The 20,839-nt window shown below is 40.0% G+C and overlaps 1 protein-coding gene across 2 annotated transcripts in view; it reads left to right on the top strand.

Annotated features, from left to right (window-relative positions):
* Positions 1-20,839, top strand: part of Fhod3 (formin homology 2 domain containing 3) — a 427,181-nt gene that overhangs the window by 280,403 nt on the left and 125,939 nt on the right. For both annotated transcript variants that reach the window (XM_013014940.1, XM_013014939.1), the window contains exon 10: positions 5,704-5,945. In XM_013014940.1, the coding sequence (XP_012870394.1) occupies positions 5,704-5,945 (242 nt within the window). The remainder of the gene's footprint in view (positions 1-5,703; positions 5,946-20,839) is intronic.

The following is a 20,839-nucleotide window of genomic DNA, read 5'->3' as shown; positions in this document are numbered from 1 at the left end:
TTCCTTCCTTCCCTCCCTCCCTCCCTCCCTCCCTCCCTCCTTCCTTCCTTCCTTCCTTCCTTCCTTCCTTCCTGGAGATAGGTGTTCGTTAAAAATCTGAACTTGAGAAATCTCTAAATGAATTCTACTTGAGGATGTTGCCTTGATAATTTAGATTTTTCTTCTCACTTAAACTTTCTGATGGCCTCCCTTTTCCATGATACAGGGTAGGGAGACTGAATTTACTTCATGCACATGCTGTGTGCCTCTCTAGAAAGAACTGGAGCAGAATGTTTTTTGATCCTTGGGTCTCTGAGGTTAGACAAGGAATTAGAAATATCTGAACTCTACTTTAGACACTAACCTTATCATCCCAAATATGTGCTTAATAAAAAGCAGAATTGGTTCTTCAGGTCAGAGCAAGTTCACAGGGCCTAGCATTTTTATGTCAGAAGTGAAGGGAAAAAAATAATTGACTAGAAATATTCAGAAATGCAGTCCTTGGCTAGATGTGTGATCTTTTTCAAACTTTCCCTACATAATGCCATGTGAAAAATTTTAAAGTTGAAATGACAAATGAGCATAACCAAATGCATAATTTCATTTTTAGTTCTTGCATAAGGGGTGCCTAAGAAACACAATTTCCAGTGAAGAAAGGTAGACTTTTTGATGAACTCTTAACCTGTTCTTGCCTGAAAAATATTTTTGACTGGCACATTCTGGGGTGGGATAAAACAACCCAAAATCATGAGATTGCCCTTATAATACCTGACAGCTTATTATACCATGCAGCTGTCATATAGGTTCCACTGAGACCATTTCATTGAAAGTGTGGGGTGGTGTGGGGAGGATGAATATGGAGCCTCCTGATGATAGGCTGAGAGTCTCAGATGTCCATCGAGCCCTATAGAAGTGGTTAGCCTAGCCTGGCCTCAGCCAACCTCACAAGTGTAAGCTTGTTTTCACAAGTGTGAAAACTTTAGACATTGATTTCTGTGGTTTTCTGTCCATAGTTAATGGCAAAGCAACATGGCATGCTTAGCTATCTGGTCTTCACATTATTCCTCATTTTCTCACCTAGCAGGACTAGTCTATGAGCTTGTACAAGATGCACAGGCTAGAGAACTTACAAATTTGGGAACATGGGACTGAATTCATAGTTGCTAAATTAGAAAGAGACATGATTTGAGTCCACTGAAGATGGCCTCAGCTGTTCTTTCTGTGTGATGGAGGAATTTATGATCATCAGATCATTTCGTCTGACTTTGGGTAAACATGCAACAGTCATTTTCTAAAATATGTATTTTTTATTGTTATTGTCAAGCTGATGCTCAGAGAGGTTACAGTTACATAAGTCAGGTAATGAGTACATTGCTTTTTGAATAGTGTCACCCTTTCCCTCACTTTGTCCCAGTTTTTCCCTCCCAACCCCTTCCCTGCAAGTTGCACAGTTCATTTTCAATGTAGTATCTAATGAGTATCACTGCTGCATGGTTCACCCTTTGCCCCACCCTTTTTGTGTTCCACTTACCCTCCCCAAAACAGATAACCTTACAAATAGGACAAAAGGTACAGCCCCCCCAAAAAACTAAACAGCAATATAGAAAACAAACCTCTTGTTTCCATTTCTTGGAGGTCATTTCAATAAGCATCATTTATATGATCATATGCACATATCTATTGAACCCTTGTGATGCTCTCCTAATAATATTCCTCCTTTGTTCTCACTGTGTGAATGTTTAGAGTCATGTTTAATTTATTATGTCCAAGTGTAATTTTTTGTCTCTTACTATCCATTGGGTTTACTTGTAGATTTATAGGCACATTTTAATGATCATAAATGAGGGAAAACCTTCAACCTATGTTTCTTTGGGACTGGCTTACTTCACTTAATATATTTTTCCCATGTTTTTCCATTTCCTTACTAATGGGGAAATGTCATTCTTTCTGATGGACACATAGGATTCCATTGTGTATGTATACATTTTCTTGATCCATTCATCCACTAAGGGACATCTGGATTAGTTCTATATCTTAGCTATGGTATTCACTGCTGCAGTAAACATGGTTGTGCTGGTGGCTTTAGTGTGGCCCGATTTGTGGTCAATTGGATAAATGCCCAGAAGTGGCATAAAGAAGCTCTGTGTTTACTCTTTTGAGTAACCTCCATACTGCTTTCCAGAGTGGTTGAACAAGTTTACACTTCTACCAATGAAGGCTAGATCCCTGCCAGCATCTGTTATACTTTTCTTGATAATGGCCATTTTAGTTGGAGTGAGGTGGAATCTCAATGCTTTGATTTGCATTTCTTTTATTGTGAAAATAGTGTACAGGGGGGGTTACAATTACATGGGCAAGATAACGAGTACATTTCTTATCAAGCATTGTAGCCTCCTCCTTTGTTTCCCCTTCCCATCCCATCCTCCCCCCACCCCCCTCATCCTCCTCCTCCCCCTGCCCCCCTCCCCTCCCCCCCCACCAAAGTTGTAAAGTTTGTTTTCAACGTAAGGACTTGTACATCTCATTGTTGCAATGGGTCCACCTGTATTCCTATTCAAACGACTTGTTTTTTCCCTCCCCCTCCACAAATTATACCAACATCAAATATAGTGAAAGCAGGGGTTATACCATGAGGGAGGGACATACAAAGCAATAAAGAAATAATCTTATAAATGTGTTAGAAACAATCGCATGAAAGAAAAAAAAACATTTGAGTACATATCTTAGGGTTCATTTCCCTAACATCAACTTATCTGACCTTTTCTGCTTGACTCAGATATATACTAGTTATTGCAAATAAGGGAAACCATGGGACCTATGTTTCTTTGGGCCGGGCTTACTTCACTTAATATAATTTTTTCCAAGTCTTTCCATTTACTAACAAATGGGCAATGTCATTCTTTCTGAGGCATAGAATTCCATTGTGTATATATACCATATTTTCTTGATCCATTCTGAGGGGCATCTGGGTTGGTTCCATATCTTAGCTATGGTAAATAATGCTGCAATAAACGTAGTTGTGCTGGTAGCTTTAGTATGGTCTTGTTTGTGATCATTTGGGCAAATGCCCAAAAGTGGAATTGCTGAGTCATAGAGGAGCTCTATGTGGAGTCTTTTGAGGAACCTCCATGATTTGCATTTCTTTTATGGCATCAGATGTTGAACATCTCTTAATATAGCTATTGGCCATTTCTACCTCTTCTTCTGAGAAGTCTCTCTTTAAGTCTTTACCCATTATTAATTGGGTTGTTGTTTTACTGAGGATTTGTTTGGGAGCATTTAATTTTTTTCTTTTAATTCTTTTGTTATATATGTTTTTATTGTAGAAATACTGTACAGAGGGGTTACAGTTACATGAGGAAGGCAATGAGTACATTTCCTATCAATCATTGTTATCTCCTCCTTTGTTTTTCTCCTACCATCCATTCCCTCCCCAACTCCCCCCCCCCAAAAGTTGTAAAGTTCATTTTCAACATAGTGTCTTGTACATCTCATTGTTACAATGGGTCAACCTGTGTCCTTATTTCAGCATTTTGTTATTTCCCTTCCCCTCCCCAAATTAGAAAAATGTATATCCAAGATTCAGGGCACTGACATCAAATACAGTGAAAACAGGGGTTATACCGTGGGGGAAGAACATACTAAAGAAACAAAAAAAATCACCTAGTACATTTTAAATATGCTAAAAAGACTAGCAAGAAAGAAAAAAAAACAGTTGTGTCCCTATCTTGGGGTACATTTCACTTGACATCATCTTATATGGTCATATGTGCATAGCTTTTGACCTTTTCTACTTATACTAGACTTATACTACTTATTGCAAATAAGGGAAACCATGGAACCTATGTTTCTTTGGGCCTGGCTTACTTCATTTAATACAATTTTTTTCCAGGTCTTTCCATTTCCTAACAAATGGAGTGATGTCATTCTTTCTGATAGAGGCATAATTTTTTGAGCTCTAAGTATATTTTAGATATTAGACCCTTGTCTGATGCAGTAAAGTTCTTCCATTCTATGGGGTTTCTATTTATCTTGCTAGCCATGTCCTTTGCCCATGCAGAAGCTCTGCAGTGTGATGCAATCTTATTTTCCAGTCTTTCTTTGATTTGTTGTGATTCAGGATCTTCACTTAGGAAATTCTGAACTATATCTAGGATCACAAGTGTTTCCCCTACTGCTTCCTGTAATATTTTCATGGCATCTGGCACCTGCTTTACAGTGCAGGGTACAGTCATTTCTTGAGTACCATACACAGAGATTTCCTTCCCTCAATACATTATATGCTAGTCTCATCACAAACTTGCAAGTGCTGGACTGTTTCTCATTCTAGGTGTCTGTTCAACACCAACGCTGATACTCGTTCCAGCTTTAGAAAACATAGGTATAAAATTCCAAGAAGTGGGAATGCAAATGAGTGTAGCGGTGGCTTCCAGAGGGAGCTGAGGGAGAATTACATAACTAGACAGAATAGGGATTTTAATTCAAGGTGAGAATCTTGAGGTTGAGAAAGATCAAGAGCAGGACAAGCTGGGCCTTTGCAGAAGGCACCAACTAGACAAGAGACTAAACCATCCTTTGGAGAAAGTCAGGGGAAGAATAGTATAGTGTCAATTGGCTCAGGCTTCTGCAGGAAAGCTGAAGTGGTAAAATGTATGCCAATTATTCTCTGTGTGGTGAAGTACTACTTTTAAAATAAAATTCCTTTATTCTGGAGTCTGTTTCTACTGTACATTTTTGTGGCTGTATATGCAGTCTTTGTGCAAGCTTTAAAGCTGGCCCTGCAAACCAGGTGCTGAGGGTGGCTGAGGAAGACTCAAAGAGCAGCAGCTATCAGCCATGGTTTTAGAATTTCACAGTCACAGTGCTGAACCAAAAAGATGTCAGAAAGTGCTGATTTTAAAAACATTAATTTGGTGAAGCCAGTTCATGCTCTCAGGGATGTTGTGGTTCCTGCCTCTTCTATGCTCCTCTCAGCACCGTCATTAGGACAAACAGCACAGAAATAATAAAGCATGGCTTCCATCCAGCTTCTCTGCCTTCTAGAACAGAGAAGAACCAAGAATTATGGGAGGCTATGGAAAGATAAATGCTCCATTAAACAGAAAAGCTGAATCCAAGGTAAATTAGTGACACAGTTTGAATATGAGATATTTCCCTGGAAGGCCCAAGTGTTAAAGACTTGGTCCACAGTCTATAGATCCAATTGTGGAGAGATGATTAAATCATGAAGACTTTGATCCAATTAATGGGTTAATCCATTGATGGATTTAAATTTAAAGATATTAGTGAGAGATGATGGAAACTAGGAGGTGTGGCCTGGCTGGAAGAAGTAGGTCACTGAGTATACGTTGTTCCTAGCTACTTCCTGGTCTCTCTGCTTCTTAGCTGCCATGTAGTGAGCAGCTTTCCTTTTCTGGGCCATCCTACCATGATATTAAGTCCTTTCCCATGAGCTTTAAAGAAATAGAGTCAGCCAACCATGGTCTGAGACCCTTGAATATGTGAGTCAAAATAAATTTTTCTCTTCTAAGTTGGCTTTTCTTGAGGTATGTAGGCACAGCAATAAAAAGCTAATTAATACAAATAGGCTTCAGATAATGACAGATATTTCTCAGACTTCCTCATACCAGTTGTCTTTTGCAGGGCCTGACATGCAATGTAAGAACCAAGGGCTGGAAAGGCTGTCAAGTCTGACCTTGCCCTGGGTGCACTCTTCTTTTTCAGGCAGCACTCAGGCACGAGGATGGTGATGAGACTGCAGAACCACCCCCCAGCGGACACCGGGATCGGAGGAGGGCCAGCGTGTGTTCCAGTGGCAGTGGAGGTGAACATCAACACCTTGACCGCAGAAGGAGTCGTAGACACTCAATACAGAATGTCAAGAGCTCGCTGTCAGCTCCCACCAGTCCTTCTTCCCAGCTGGATCCTACCTTCAAGCCCAGTCAAGTGCGAGATCTCTGTGAAAAGTAAGCATAAATCCAGTGGTGGAGAAGGGTGCCAAGGCATACTGAAAAGGGGGAAGGAGATCACCAGTGCCCAGCATCATTCCCTTCCCATGGACAGTCAGCATCCCCTGGCCTTGCTTCCTGCCTATTCTCTACCATTAAATCACCACTCCTAGAGAACTTTCCAGACAAGATGGCCCTGGTAGCATACACAGATTCAGACTTCCTAACATTTGACTTCATCTTCAGCCACCTGTGGTTTTGTACTATTCAATATATCAGTAAAATCCATTCAGAAAAGCTGTTTTATGAAATGGCAAAGAATCCAAAACACAAAACTGAGGCCTGAAATAATTGGTAGGCTACCATAGAAATGTGAGATTCATTGACCTACATGTGATAATACATGAAATTGGATTTAATGACATAGAATAAACCGGTGTAGACTTAAAAGCATCCCTTCATATTTCAGCTACAATTCCATCATTTAGTCTTTCAATGTACATTTATTAATGGCCATTATAGGGCAGGACTATTGAAAGACATGAAGGTAGATAAGTTGACAAGGTGTGATTTTCATCTTTATGAACCTTCCCATCTAGGCTGAGAGAAAGATACATAGGAAGAAAAAGAGAGTTTTGCAGTCCTAGGAGAAATTATATAGGTTCAGAATAGGACATTTGACCCAATTTATGGAAGCCTCGAAGGGTTCTGAAAAATTCAGGTGCAGCAAAAGGCTGGCTAGGCCACTCTGGGGTCTGGGTCTTGTCTGCTCCAAAGTGCATCCCATCATTTTACTGGGATGATGGGCTTCGAGGACTAGGCCATACCACTCAGTCCATACAGGCTGATCACCCACTTACTTCTTGTTGTGCGAAGATGCAATCAGTACTACAGGGATTGGCTGGAACATTCTTCTCCATCACAGGAGAATTCCTGAGAGTCAGATAGAGATCACTTGAATGTACAATAAAGATGGTAATGACTCAGAATAGTTGGGTAATTTTGAGAAAAGTCATCTATCAAGATGTGTCCTTCGCTGTTGCTGTGGAACTAAAACTCTTCCATCTCTATTACCAAAGGGTATCATGCCCAAGCAGCCTGGCAGCCATGGAATCACATGGGCATCATAAGCCTATGCCTTTGGGCATTGGGTACTCAAGAAGGCAAAAAGATGGTAAAGTCTGAGAGCTTTATAACATGTCTTTCTACTTCATAGACATGGGGGCTGTCCAGCTACTGGTGTTTCTGTTCCTGAGAATATTTGCTAAGATTTCTTTGTGATCTAAAATCTTGAAGACACTCAGCCAGAGCTCAAATCAAAGACATTTGGAGTTCTCTTCTAGTACTTTTGCTAGGTGATAGCTCAAGAATGAACATGGATTGAGGGGTTGAGGACAATGTATGTAATGGACAAAATAAGTAAAGATGACTTCACCGTCTTTGGTGTTAACTTATTTGTTCCTCTTTCTTTTGCATTTAGGTGACAATACTGTGTGATAAGTTGACAAGTGTGCCAGCAATAGAGGAGACCATTTGTGGCACAGTTCACATTCTCTTAGTTTTGGGCTCAGTGGGAATTGTACAGAAGATCCGGACACATTACTCTGAATGTTTCTGCTTTCACTCGTTTAAACAGGGTGAAATTTACATTTTAATGAAATTATTGCTCTAACATAAATTTAGTAATATTTGAGAAAAATACACTTTCTGGTTTATAGAAATGGAAAACATTTTACAGTCTGGTGATGATGACATGACATCATCCACAAAACCTGTTAGAGAAGGGCTTTACCTATGACCCCAAAGTGACAGTACGGTTTTGGCCAAGGTGAGAGTAAGGTTGAGAGAAAGAGGGTTTGAAAAGCTATTCTACTTAGTAATATTGGTGCCTTCAAGTTAAGTAGCCCATCATGTGCCATCCCCCGTAGATCTAGAAAGGTACAGTCTGCCTGACGTAGGCCACTCTGTTTGTGAAAGTCCTGGTGCATTGATTGCTCATTTGTAGTGACATGCCTCCAGATGCCCACATATAAGGAATGTGAGGCTGGATTTTTATCATTCTGTACCCCAGGTGATGCCAAGATGTTTGAGAAGAAGGTAGAAAAATGTGTGCGGTCAGGAAAGAATTCATGTTGTCTAAAAATGTACGCTGTTTTCTCCACTGAAGTTCTTCTGGATCATTTGGATTTTGACAATAATCCTCTGTCAAATCCTGGCAGGACAACCATTATTGTCCCCTTTAGTGTACAAGTGAAGAAACAATCAGGGGAGCAGCCTGGCTGGATCTAGGGGGTGGCTGAGCTGTGGGTAGCCCCAAATATGTGACCCTTGTGAATCAGTGTTCAGCCAGTAGAAAACGACTTCCCAGTTAACTACTCTTAAGCATATGTATTGAATCAGATTCATCCTTGTGACTTTGAAGAGAGAGAATTTGGTTTACTATGCAGATACATTTTTATTCAAGTGAATACAAAAATTCAGAGAGAATTGAGGCATATATCTCAAAAGTATCCCTATAGACATTCGCTGACTAGGCTATGTGCTGTCATTCTGGTTACAGCTACTAAGATAAAACTCAACACTCCTGTGCTTTGGTTTCTTAAGAAATAGAATTCTATACTATGCATTAGTTACCTAAAAGGTGTCATTGTGTGACTCTGTGTGTGTACCATAATAAGTTTCATCTTTGTGCTTAAAATTTACAAATTTGATTGAAAGGAAGAAAAGGGATACTTTCATTCATTACTGAGGAAATTATTTGGGGCTGTCTAATTAACAATAACAACAAATAAAGCCATGTCTGTTTTAAGCTACATTCAATCTTGGTACTAAAAGGTGTTTAAATCTTATCCCAAAGCAAGAGCCAAGAGATGGGTATAGTTCTATACTTGGGCTCTGTCTTTCCTGAGAAACCCAGTTCTATTCATATACTTTGTGCTTGTTAGGAAACCTTTTATTCAATTGTGCCTCTCCCCAGTGTTTCCTTGTTTATATATCTATCTATCTAGCTAGCTAGCTAGCTAGCTATCTGTATATATATACATATATATGCATATATATATATATATATATATATATATAATGTGTGTGTGTGTGTGTGTGTGTGTGTGTGTGTGTTGATACTGGGGCTTGAACTGAGAGTCTTGCAATCTTGCTTGGCTTTTTTGCTCAAGGCTAGCATTCCATCACTTGAGCCATATATCCAACTTCTGGCTTTTTTCTGGTTAATTGGAAATAAGAGTCTCATGGACTTTCCTGACCAGGCAGGCTTTGAATCTTGATCCTCAGATCTTAGCTTGCTAAGTGGCTAGGACTTGTAGTGAGCCATCAGCTTTGTTCTAAGAAATTGTTTGAAGTCCAATTCTAGATCAAAGAACACTTATATTTTAAATATTGACATCAGCCCACTTTTCCATAAAAAGGATATACCAGTTTATCCCACCACTAACCTGTCCTTGGCCATTTTCCCACTCCATTACTAGCCCTGATTATTATCAGTTTTTCAGACTGTTTGTAATGATTCAAGGTGACATGTGGTGACTTGGGACTTTGATTTGAATTTTGTGATAATTACTAATTATCTTGAAGGCTTCAATGAAGGAAAAGCTATTGATACTTTCTTCTCTATTTCCTGCTTGGACTTTGCTCACTCATCTCCCACATGGCTTGCCTGATTTAATTAATGTAAAACTACAGTTTGGTTTTTGTATGGAAATTTTTAAGTGTACCACTTACTGATTTTTTTTGATCCTGAAATAATCATATTTATTTGCTTTATTTTTCTCTCAAATGGGTGCCAAAGATAGTTTCTTAAAATGTGAGAGCAATAACAGCAAGACGGAAAAAAGCTTTCAGTTAGTAATAACTAACCCACCATCCCTGTGGAGGTGGAGGAAGGGAGGTATATAGAACAGAAACTTGCTTAGAAGGAGGCCACCGTTGACTGTCAATGACTGGAGGCTGAGGAGGAGCCAGAGACCTAAGCTGTCTTTGCATTTTTGGAGCTCACAGCTGGTATACACCAATTAGTGGCCCAGTGGGTGGTAGGATAACGGAAGCCAAGCCTTGGGGCTGAGCCTGTGGACTGAGCTGCAGGGAGGCAATTGAAGGGATGTTGTTCTCTATATTACTGCAAGAGTGGGGAAAGGTGTTGGAATCTTTCCACAAGCCAGAGGAAGTTGTGGGCCTAATTATGACACTGGGTAGGTGAGCTCATTTTCCCTTATTTTGACAAGAAGGAGATGTGTTTTGGATGCCTAAGTTCTGGGATCGACAGAGTTTGGTTGCTAGGGTTACAGAATTCATCTGCTGTAGACCTACAGGGTAGGTAGTAGAGAAGCCTTTTCTCTTTCTTGGAAGCAATTGGCAATAAAAAAAAAAACCATTTTCAAAGAAAAAAGTTATCAGACAAGTAGGTATTATATAATGATAGCCTATACTATTTGTGACTGGAGTGACCTGCTTTGTATGGCTCCTGCCACATGCAGTAAGAGGCAGCTGTGAAGATTGAGAGAGGCAGTGTGGTTCTCAGGCCTGACTTCAGTCTCCTCTTGTGTAAATCCAGAATGAGGATGTCTTTTTAAGAAGGCAGGAGGAGAACTAGTCTAGACTGTACAAATGTATGCTTAGCCCTAGGCTAGACTTCACCAATGTATGCTTAGTCCCATTTATTTTCAGTTACTCTATGCCCTAGAGCTTTCCCGGATATTGTTCTAATAAAAAAAAGTAACGGTTAAATAAACACAGACATGAACTGGAGAGTTGTGTGTTGTGTACCAGCATAAACATGCTGGAGGATTTCACAACCAGATTAACCACCACTCTTACCTTGAGTGTCATGTAGCTACTTGGAAAGATTTATCTGATGGCAAATGGTTTGTTATGAATGGGGTTCACTGACAGGGCTATGACCTCTTGGAAGTAGGTATGATTGGAAGACAGCCAGTGCTCTCCCAACACAGATCCATGTCTCCTCCTGAGTACTGAGCAGAGAGGGGGTTGGGAGGAGTAGAGTGAGAGGAGAGACTTGGAGAGGCATTGGAGAGTAAGTGCTCACTTTGCAAGATTTGTAGTATATTTTTTGTGCTGGTCCTGAGACTTGAACTTGGTCCCTGGGCTGTGTCCTTGAGCTCTTTTTGCTCAAGGATAGCACTCTGCCACTTGAGCCATGGCTCCACTCTGCCATAAATCTCATGGGCTTTTTCTGTCTGGGCTAGCTTCCAACTGAGATCCTCAGAGCCCAGTGTCCTGAGTAGCTAGTATGAAGGTCAGCAGATTTGTAAGATGTGATTTTTGTATTGTTATTATAAAAGTGATGTGCAGAAATGTTACCTAAGTCAGGTAATGAGTATGTTTCTTTTTGGATAATGTTACCTACTTCCTCACTGACTCCCGGTTGGATTTGTTTTGGGAAATCCACTATGACTAGTTTACAGACTTCTTAGGAGGTTCAGACTTTATTGAGTTACATTAGGCTATTGTTGTAGGTTCTGAAGAAATTGATAGGGTTTTGTCCTTAAAACTGAGTAGAGGCATGAATAAGTTAGGTGGAGGGGTGAGATAGAGGCTTTGCTTTTTGAAGAGCTCTCTAGGAGTATCTGGGAAGCATTGGAGGACTTAAGGCCTCACACAGGAATATGGGGCCCAGGAGAAATGGACAGCTAAGGAGAGTGGGAGCCAGGGGAAAGTAGGGAGAGGCAGGAGATAGAGTTGATAAGATAGGGACTAGACTGCATAGTGAAGTCTGAGTCTGAGCTGATTCCCAGGCACTAGGGTCATGGCCTGCCTGAAAGCACTCAGCAAGGTTTGAACATATAAAGTTTGAGTAAAACAAGCCAAAATCCCAAGTCAGTTGGACAGGCTCTTGTGGAACTCAAATGCGTAAAGCCCTGACTATAACCTAGGCAAAAGCAGACTCAGAGAGCAGAGGAGCCAATGACAATTGCTGAAAATTGCTGAAAAAGTGCACTGTTACCATCTCTGGGAGTTCTGAAACTGAGACCATCACCTATTTCCTAAGCCAGTGAAACCTGGAATTGGTTAGTTTCTCAAGCTATAGAGAATTCCTATAAGAGGAAATTTCCAGCAGAGATGAGCTGCTCACGTGAGAGGGGTGGTAAATGCACTTCCAAGAACCCGGCTCCTGTGCCAGTTGTATCTTTGACTTTGCTGGCTTCAGTGCCAGGCTTGCTTCCATTTCTTTTGTCCAGACCCCGTATATCTTAAATATACACCATTTCATCAAGGTTCTGTACAACCATATCTCTTATTGTAGAGCTTGATTTTTTTCTAGGTTAGCCTATGCAGATGTGGGTTTTTCAGTGGTTCCTCTAGAAAGCGGACATTTTTCTCCCTAAGGAGACACTAGTCTCTAAAGCCCAGTGTCTACCTATTCCTTTGGGAGTGGACTGGGGCTTTCTAACCAGTCCTATGAAGAGCTTATTTGATTCCTATGGCCTGCATCTTGTATATACATTTTTCTAATTTGGGGAGGGGAAGGGAAATAACAAAATGCTGAAATAAGGCTACGGGTTGACCCATTGTAACAATGAGATGTACAAGACACTATGTTGACAACAAACTTTACAGCTTTGGGGTAGGGGAGGAGTTGGGGAGGTGGGGAGAGAATGGATGGTAGGGGAAAAACAAAAGAGGAGGTAACAACGCTCCATAGGAAATATACTCATTGCCTTCCTCATGTAACTGTTACCCCTCTGTACAGTATTTTTACAATAAAAAAAACATATTTAAAAAAAGAGAATGAGATCACCCTACCCACGAGGGAGCCGGTGGTAATTATGAACTGATAAGATTGAACCAACAAGGAAATTAAAGCTTGAAAATGTCGGTCAAAGATGCCAAATCTGACAGTGAAAAGGAAGTATGTCCTGGGCATGGCAGGAGGCTGGTGGATTGTTTTGCAAGTGGGTCCTTTGGGATAGGCTTTGGCAATTAAGAAGATGGACCCAAAGCAGGACCTGGGTTAACGTCATCTGTGTCACTCCATGTGCCCAGTGAGCTGGTGGTGGTGAAAGAAGCATCTTGGTTACGTTGAAAACTTTTTTTAAATATTTCTGAGTGAGGTAGTTGTTATGCTTCAGAGATTGATTATGGGCCATGCTCATGGTCCAAATCCATCGCCTGGTACACTGCGATATTTATGCCATCCCTTCTCCTCTGTGTGTCAGTAGGATGGGCAGAGAGAGCCATCGAGGCAAGGAATAGGAACTGATGGACTCCTGTGCACATGAATACAGCCAGAAATGCTCCCAGTGTTCAGGAAAGAATCTGAAACAAGGACAAATGGTTTTGTCCAGTTGTTAAACAGAAAGATTTTTTTTCCCCTAGCCATTTATCATAAGAGGTGGCATTGCATTGTCAGGCTCACAATGGTAGTGCTACACACAGATTCCAATTCTGATTACTAGCCTTAAGACTCTGGGCGAAGCCCTTCACCTCCCTATGCCTTTGCCCTTAATCTATAAATGAAAGTACTCATCATGCCTAGCTCAGAGGTGCCTGTGAGGATGAAAGGAGTGAACCCTGTGAACTGCCTTCCTTGGCATAGAGACGAAGTACATACAGTAAATGAGTGACAATAGAGCTCCCCTCAAAAGAGCCAGAGGGTGAGAGCAACAGGGCCAAGCAAAGAACTGATACACTGGTCCCTGGGCCTAGCAAAGTGCCCTGCAGAGCTGGAGGAAGCGAGGGCACACTCCAAAAGGTGTCTGTACTCAGAATGTTTTGATCATCTTGAGAGAACTGCTTGCCGAACACAATAACTCAATGAGGGATCCGGAGACAATTATATCACACTTCAGGAATACCCACTTACAGTCTCCACGTTGCCCCCAGAGAAATGATTTCATTCCTGAGGTTTTATTCTCCAGCCATGCGGTTCTGGTATTATCAACATGAGATTAAAAGTTGACTAGCAGATGAGCCCCCATGTGGAAGTGGCTAGTCAGGACCTGCCATGCTGGCGATTAGCTCTCAGAGGTCTTTGGAAGGGCAAAGCCTGCCAGGAAGGAGGGGGCAGGGAGGAGGAGTGTCCCCTGGCTGTTGCCTTGGCTAGGATTTGAGAAGCTATTTTTCTGTTTTTCTACATTTTTTAAACATACAACAAACTTTGCAAAATTTTCTTTCCAGTAGAAGAGTAAGTAATTTGGATCACATAGTCAGAAAATTATTAGCTTACTGTTTGAGATCAGCCTGTGTATTGAGGTGGGGGTGGGGGAGGAGAATGAGTAAAACAATAAAGGATCCAGGCATGATAGGGGAGGTCTATGTTATGATGCTGGCTTCTGCCCCCCCCAAAAAAAAGACCCTACTCAAAAAATAAAGCAAACAAGGGCGAGGGCATGGTTCAAATGGCAGACAAAGTGCCTGACAAACACAAGGATTTGAGTTCAAATCTAGTACCAGCAGAGGTTGAGGAGAGAGGGAGACAGACAGGGTGAGTGGAGAGGAGAGGGAGACAGGAAGGCAGAGAGGGAGAGAGGAAGGCAAAAAGGGAGGAAGGAGGAAAAAAGAAAAGAGAAGAATATATTTATGAATTATAAAGTGATTTAGGCTTAACTTTTTCTGTTTGTAGACTTGGATCCCTATCCACAAAATCTTGTTTCTTAAGTAACCGATCTTTATCAAAGAAACAATACTGGTTATGTTATTCAAAAGTAGTTTTATGTTCATAGGCTTCTCAGTATCAACAATTTATGAGCTTCAGTTTTAAATTGCTGATCTGTGTGTTGAGTCAGGAATATTAGCTTCTGTGACTAAAGGACCAAAATAATATTGATTCACTTACTCCTATTTTCTTCTCGCCACTGTATACTTGGATATAAGGATATTGCGGTGGATAGAAGAGAGTGAGCAAGTGGACGTTACAGTCTGTGTAGCTTTGGAAGAGAACTTTTGAAGATAACCAGTGGCTATTTGGCAAAGGATAACAGGAGCATAAGGATATACCCTAGCTAAGAACCTGCAGAAGTACACAAGGACACAGACAAGCAGTCAATATAGCATCACTTGTAATAGCCAAAAGCTGCTATTATAAGTCATAGCTAGAGAATTAAAGCATGATCTATCTGATGTATGCAATCAGCAATGATATGAAATAGACAGTAACAGAAATGACAACATCCTTGCCAGGTTCTTGGCTGTGTAAAATGATTGTGTAATCATATATATTTCATTTTAAGTCTCTTTACTTACCAGATTTATAACAATGGCTTCAAAAAAGGGGATTTCATTTTTTTAATTTTATACTATATTTTCCCAAAGGATTATGAATATTAACAAAGTTATTTAGCAAAGAAGAGAATGAGAAGGGACTGGTCCAAGGAGTTCCTAAAGCATTAGGCTGGATCTTGAGGCGGGGAGGGAAGAGTTGGAGGAACTCTCCAAGCCCAGGGAATGCAATGTTCAGGGGCAGACAGTAAAGAGGACTTGTTATGCCTAGGTAGAGAGTGTGGTGGAAACAAAACAGGCACACGATGAAATGAGGTTTAGCACAGTGAACAGGTGAGATCATGCAGAGTCTTGGAAATCATGACACTGAGTCTGGTAATTATTTGGCATGTTTGGCTGAGCCATATATGTTGAAGAGATGTCTTCTTGCCTGCTAGGGATCAGATTGGAGGCTAGGGAGAGTGGAAATGTCCATGGGTGGTAGCTGTTGATGCAGAAGTACAGGGAAATATTAGTACCTTAAATATTAGTAGCTTAAACCCTGTGGAGTTTAGAATATAATTCCCCAAACTATGATGTAAGCATTCACATTTTCAAGTGTCAAGGGGGTGCATAATGGCTGGAAGTGACCATTGGTGGAGGTTTGGAGGAATGCAGTAGAGGAAGTAACCCTTACAACTGGATCTTCCAGGACACTCTCTGTCCCTCCCAGGATGAGACCAAACCTATATAGACATGGTAGGAACTGGGCAAGATCATCCTGAGGTCTGGGAACTTGTGTGCATTTCCTTGAGTGATGATCTATCTTTGTGGGTAATTCTGGACTTGTGCTGTTGGTTTTTCCTCTTCCTTTCTCTCCTCTACATGCAATTCATTCCTCATTGACATCACAATCAGCTGATGGTCAATGGCAGAAAGCTATGCCACTCAAACAAGTCATGTGTTTATTGCTGGTAATTTGAAGGCATAAAAACAGAAAATGAGATGGATGGGATGAACTATGACTGAAATACAAGATTTGAGATTTGACTGTAAATTACAATTATCTGTAGTTAATTACTATATTAAAAGCTGATGATGCTGGGTGCCATTGTCTCATGCCTATAATCCTAGCAAATCAGGAGGCTGAGATCTGAGGATCATGGTTTGAAGCCAGCTTGGACAGAAAACTCTGTGAGATGCTTATCTCCAATTAGTCAACACAGAGCTGGAAGTAGAACTGTGGCTCAAGTGGTAAAGTGCTAGCCTTGAGCACAAAAGCTAAGAGACAGCACCCAGGCCTTGAACTGAAGCCCCATGACCAGAACACATACACAAAAGCAGTTGATGGTCCAATATATGGACAAAGGAATTGAACAATGTTGTTAACCATCAAGGAAATGCACTCATTAAACAGGAATGTTATCTTTAAAACAGAAAACATAAATAGTGACAAGGATTTGGAGGAAAGAGAAATCTTTATATACTGTTGCTAAGAGTATAGCTTAGTCTGGAGGTTTCTCAATAGAACTACTGAGAGAAAAAAAGAACTTTTTTATACATTTTTTATTGTAAAAAATACTGTACAGAGGGGTTACAGTTACATGAGCAAGGTGATGAGTACATTTCCTATCAAGCATTGTTACCTCCTCCTTTGTTTTTCCCCTACCATCCCTTCCTTCCCCACCTCCCCAACTACACTCCCCCTCTCACCTAAATTGTAAAGTTCATTTTCCAACATAGTGTCTTGTGCATCTCATTGTTAGAATGAGTGAACCTGTATCCCTATTTAAGCATTTTGTTTTTTCCCTTCCCCTCCCCAAATTAGAAAAGTGTATATACAAGACCCAGGGCACCAACATCAAATACAATGAAAATAGGAGTTATGCTGTGGGGGAAGAACATACAAAGAAACCAAAAAATCACATGGTACATTATAAATATGTTAGCAACAATAGCAAGAAAGAAAAAACCACTTGTGTCCCTATCTTGGGGTTCATTTCACTCAACTCTTTAGTACATGCTTCTGGACATATTCCCAAAGAAATTGAAGTCAGTCTATAATAGGGATATTTCCAAATCTTTGTTTATTATGGGACTATTCAAATCATAAAATCAGCCTCAGCAGTGCCCATTCCTGAGTTATTGAATAAAGGAAAGGGTGGCCAACATATACAGCACAGTATCAACCAACCATAAAGAAGTTAGGCCATTTCCAGGTAAGACTGGAACTAGAGATCATCATGTTAAGTAAAATAAGCCAGACCTAAAAAGACAAATAATGTATATTTGCTGTCACATATATGGTCTAGATTTAAAAATTTGCAAGTGAAAAGGGAAATATTGGGAAAGGGAATGAAACTGAGAGGAAGGGGCAAAGGTAAAAATGATCCAAGTACATAATATACATGTATAAAAATACCTTCATGCAAACCAAACCACTATTCTGCTTAGTTAATATATGTTAGTAAGAGAAAAGAAAGGAAGAAACCCCAAAAGGGTGCTTGTGAGTCCAAAGCATATACAATTGGAAGTTCAAGAATCAAACTGAGACATGAATATAGAAGATACTTCTGCATACTAAGACTCTGTTCAGTCTGACACCTCCTCATGATGGTTATAATTTCTTCTTAAATACATATGGTGTCAAGGACACTGCTCTTCCCGTTGGTGAAAAACACAAGGCAGTATGCTGTATGATTAGTGAGTAGCCTTTTGGAATCTTTCTCAAATGCTTGAGAACCCAGATGTTAAGACTTAGGATTTTCTTCTAGTTTTAGCAATTTGTATCTACATATGGAGATATATTGTAGGTGAGACAAAGCTAAACATGAAATTTAGTTATGATTTATGTATACCTTATACATCTAGCCTGAAGATCAGTTTGCACAATATTTTGAGTGCATCTGTGTTTTGGCTAACATATGAAGCCATGTGTGGAACTTTCTGCTTTTGAATATCAATGCTAGCACTCAAAAGTTTCAGCTTTGGGAGCATTTGGTATTAACTTATATTTTTATTTAAAAGCAAATTTAACCTGAAAACACACATTATGTAGTAATTACACGACATCTAGAAATTGGATAAAATGTCTAATGTCTGCAGAATTTCATTTCTTCCCATGTAACAGACCACCAGAGCCGGAGGCTCCATTCTGTTGTGTGGGGTGAGATATGAGAATCCTTGGATTGACCAAGCAAACCCACGGTGGGTTCTCTGGAGGTCACTGGCCTGGGACTATACTAGATGTCACTGTTGTTTCTAAAATTTCTTGGAGAATTACAGCCAATCTCATTTATGTTTTTGATCTGCTCTCTCAGATGTCCCAAGGATGCTGGAATGAATTAAATCTTTTATTAACATAAAATCAAGGCACACACTAAAGCAGGGATCCCCTTCATTAGTCATTAGCTACTACTGGATTAATTTGTTTTACATCTGAATAGATCTGCAACATCAACTGTTAGTTGTGCTTTTTTTCCTGTGATAATGTCCATATTTTGCACAGTTAAAAAATTCCATTGAATTAAAATACTCCATGTTTCAGCAGTAATGATGTACTAGATCTACTAATGCTTGATTCCAAAACAAAATAGTAAAATAGAGGCTTGTACATTTGAGGGGCTGGCCAGTAGTCAAGATTCTTGGTTCTATTGGGCTCCATGAGCTATATTTTCTGCTGCTTCAAAAAGGTGCATGCTACAAGAACAACAAATACTTCCCTGTCTTAACTTTGGGTTCTCACCATGGAAACATCAAACCAACAGCTGGACTCTGTTAGATGCCTTTTCATTCACTTGGCTGGTACAAATCTTTTGAGGGAACTTTAATTTTATTTGGTGGATAACAAACCTCTATTTTTAAATGACATCACTGCTTCACTTGGTCAGATATTTGTCGTAACTGATTAGGATCACTAATTGGAAATTTTCAATCTCATCTTGGGCCCTGGATAACTTAGAAACAGCCTTAAAGTTTAACAGAAATTATGAGTCACAGAAAGGCTAAGCTGAAACTATAGTTTAAACATTTGTTAATACAGACTGATGTAAGCAGAGCCCAAGGGAGCGCTTGGCTATAAATCTAGCAAAATATTTCGATGACATATTTTTCATATAATTATGAATATTTCAATGACATATTTTCATCTGATTATGACATAAGATGTATATACATTTCACAGAACTTAAATGGAGCATTTAAAATGTCTGCAAAATCCCACAATGTCAGTTCCTCCTTGATCTTTGGAACTTTGCTCTAATAATCCTGTAAATGCCTTTTCAGGCTACATAGGTCCTCAGATTGAACACTTTCAGGGTGATTATATTTCTTCTTCCTCACAAGCTTGTAAGCCCAACAATGAGAACCTTTTCATATCACTGTCCCTTGTACATAATAAGTATTCACTGAAACATTGGTTGGATAAAGGGAGATAGACTTCATACTTAGACTTGATTTACAAAAATTGTGTTTTATTATTTTTGAAGCATCCCAATTGCGTAGAATTGGATCAGACATCCTTGGCTAATGAAATGCCATCATTGATTGAAATAGAGTTCTGTTCTGGTTTATTGTTATTGTTGTAAGGTGAATCATCCCAGAAGCCACATTTTGAAATATGAAATATTGGAGTCTTTATAATACAGTTGACAGGCTACAGGCAGCCAATTGTTATAAAGGCCTGTAGCCCCCAAATATATATAACACAGCTAGGAAAGATGCTAAAGAGGAAAGAAATAACAAAAACAATACCAACAAGCCAATTCAATGGAGAGCTGAATTAGGACGCCATGATGACTGGAGATGAGCCAGGAGATAGGACACAGGACACAGAATCATGGAGACAAACGTGGTATAGCATGATGGTGGCTAGGCTGGTCTGGGTTGGTGCAGAGGGCAGATCCACAGCAAATTCCCAGTCCCAGGCACTAGAATGACAGATTAAATAACCTCTCAGCCAAGTGTCAGCCACTGCTTCCAAGGATCTGGTCATGCCCATTTTCTGGGAGGCAGATGATGGGCAGGGGGCTTTCTTCCCCCATAATGAAGACAAGATGCCAGACCCTAACATCCACCATGTGGCCAATATGGTGCTGGCCAGACCTGACCTCCTTACTTCATTAAGTATCAATAAGATGATGGCCTAACCAAAACAGTATCACTTCCCACTCTCTCATTCACAGACCCAGTAACTATTATGTTTAAACGTGTGTATCACTGTCTTGCTGGGGTTTTGATTTTGTTTTATAGAGTTATTTTACACACACACACACACACACACACAAAACCAAATAATGTATTATACATTACCCTTTTGAAATTTATAAAATTCTGATCATCTCATATGTTTCTTCTCCAACTTACCCTCTCTCCTCACTGTGCTTCTGATGGTCTTCCTTGTTGTGTAAAATTGTAGTTCATTAATTTTCACTGCTTAGAGTTGACAACAATTGCTTTCTCTTTGTGCTATTGGTGGGTATTTGAGATATTTCCAGCTTTGGTGATTATGCTGCTAAGAATATTCTTGGGCTTAATCTGACACATATGTACTTTTTATTATCCTCATGGAAGGATTCTTGTCCTTAGCACTGTTGGCATTTTGAATATAATTAGTCTTTATTGTGAGGACCAGCATGGGCATTGTAGGATGTTTGGTAACATCGTTGGTGTCTACCTACTATATTCTAGCAACTTCTCTTCCATCCAGTTGTGACTTCTAAAATTGCTTAGGATGACCTAAAAAT

Source organism: Dipodomys ordii, unplaced genomic scaffold (genome assembly GCF_000151885.1).
Source record: "Dipodomys ordii isolate 6190 unplaced genomic scaffold, Dord_2.0 Scaffold25, whole genome shotgun sequence".
In the NCBI taxonomy this organism is placed as follows: domain Eukaryota; kingdom Metazoa; phylum Chordata; class Mammalia; order Rodentia; family Heteromyidae; genus Dipodomys; species Dipodomys ordii.
Note: the sequence above shows the minus strand (reverse complement) of the source record. Positions and strands in the feature narration are given on the sequence as shown.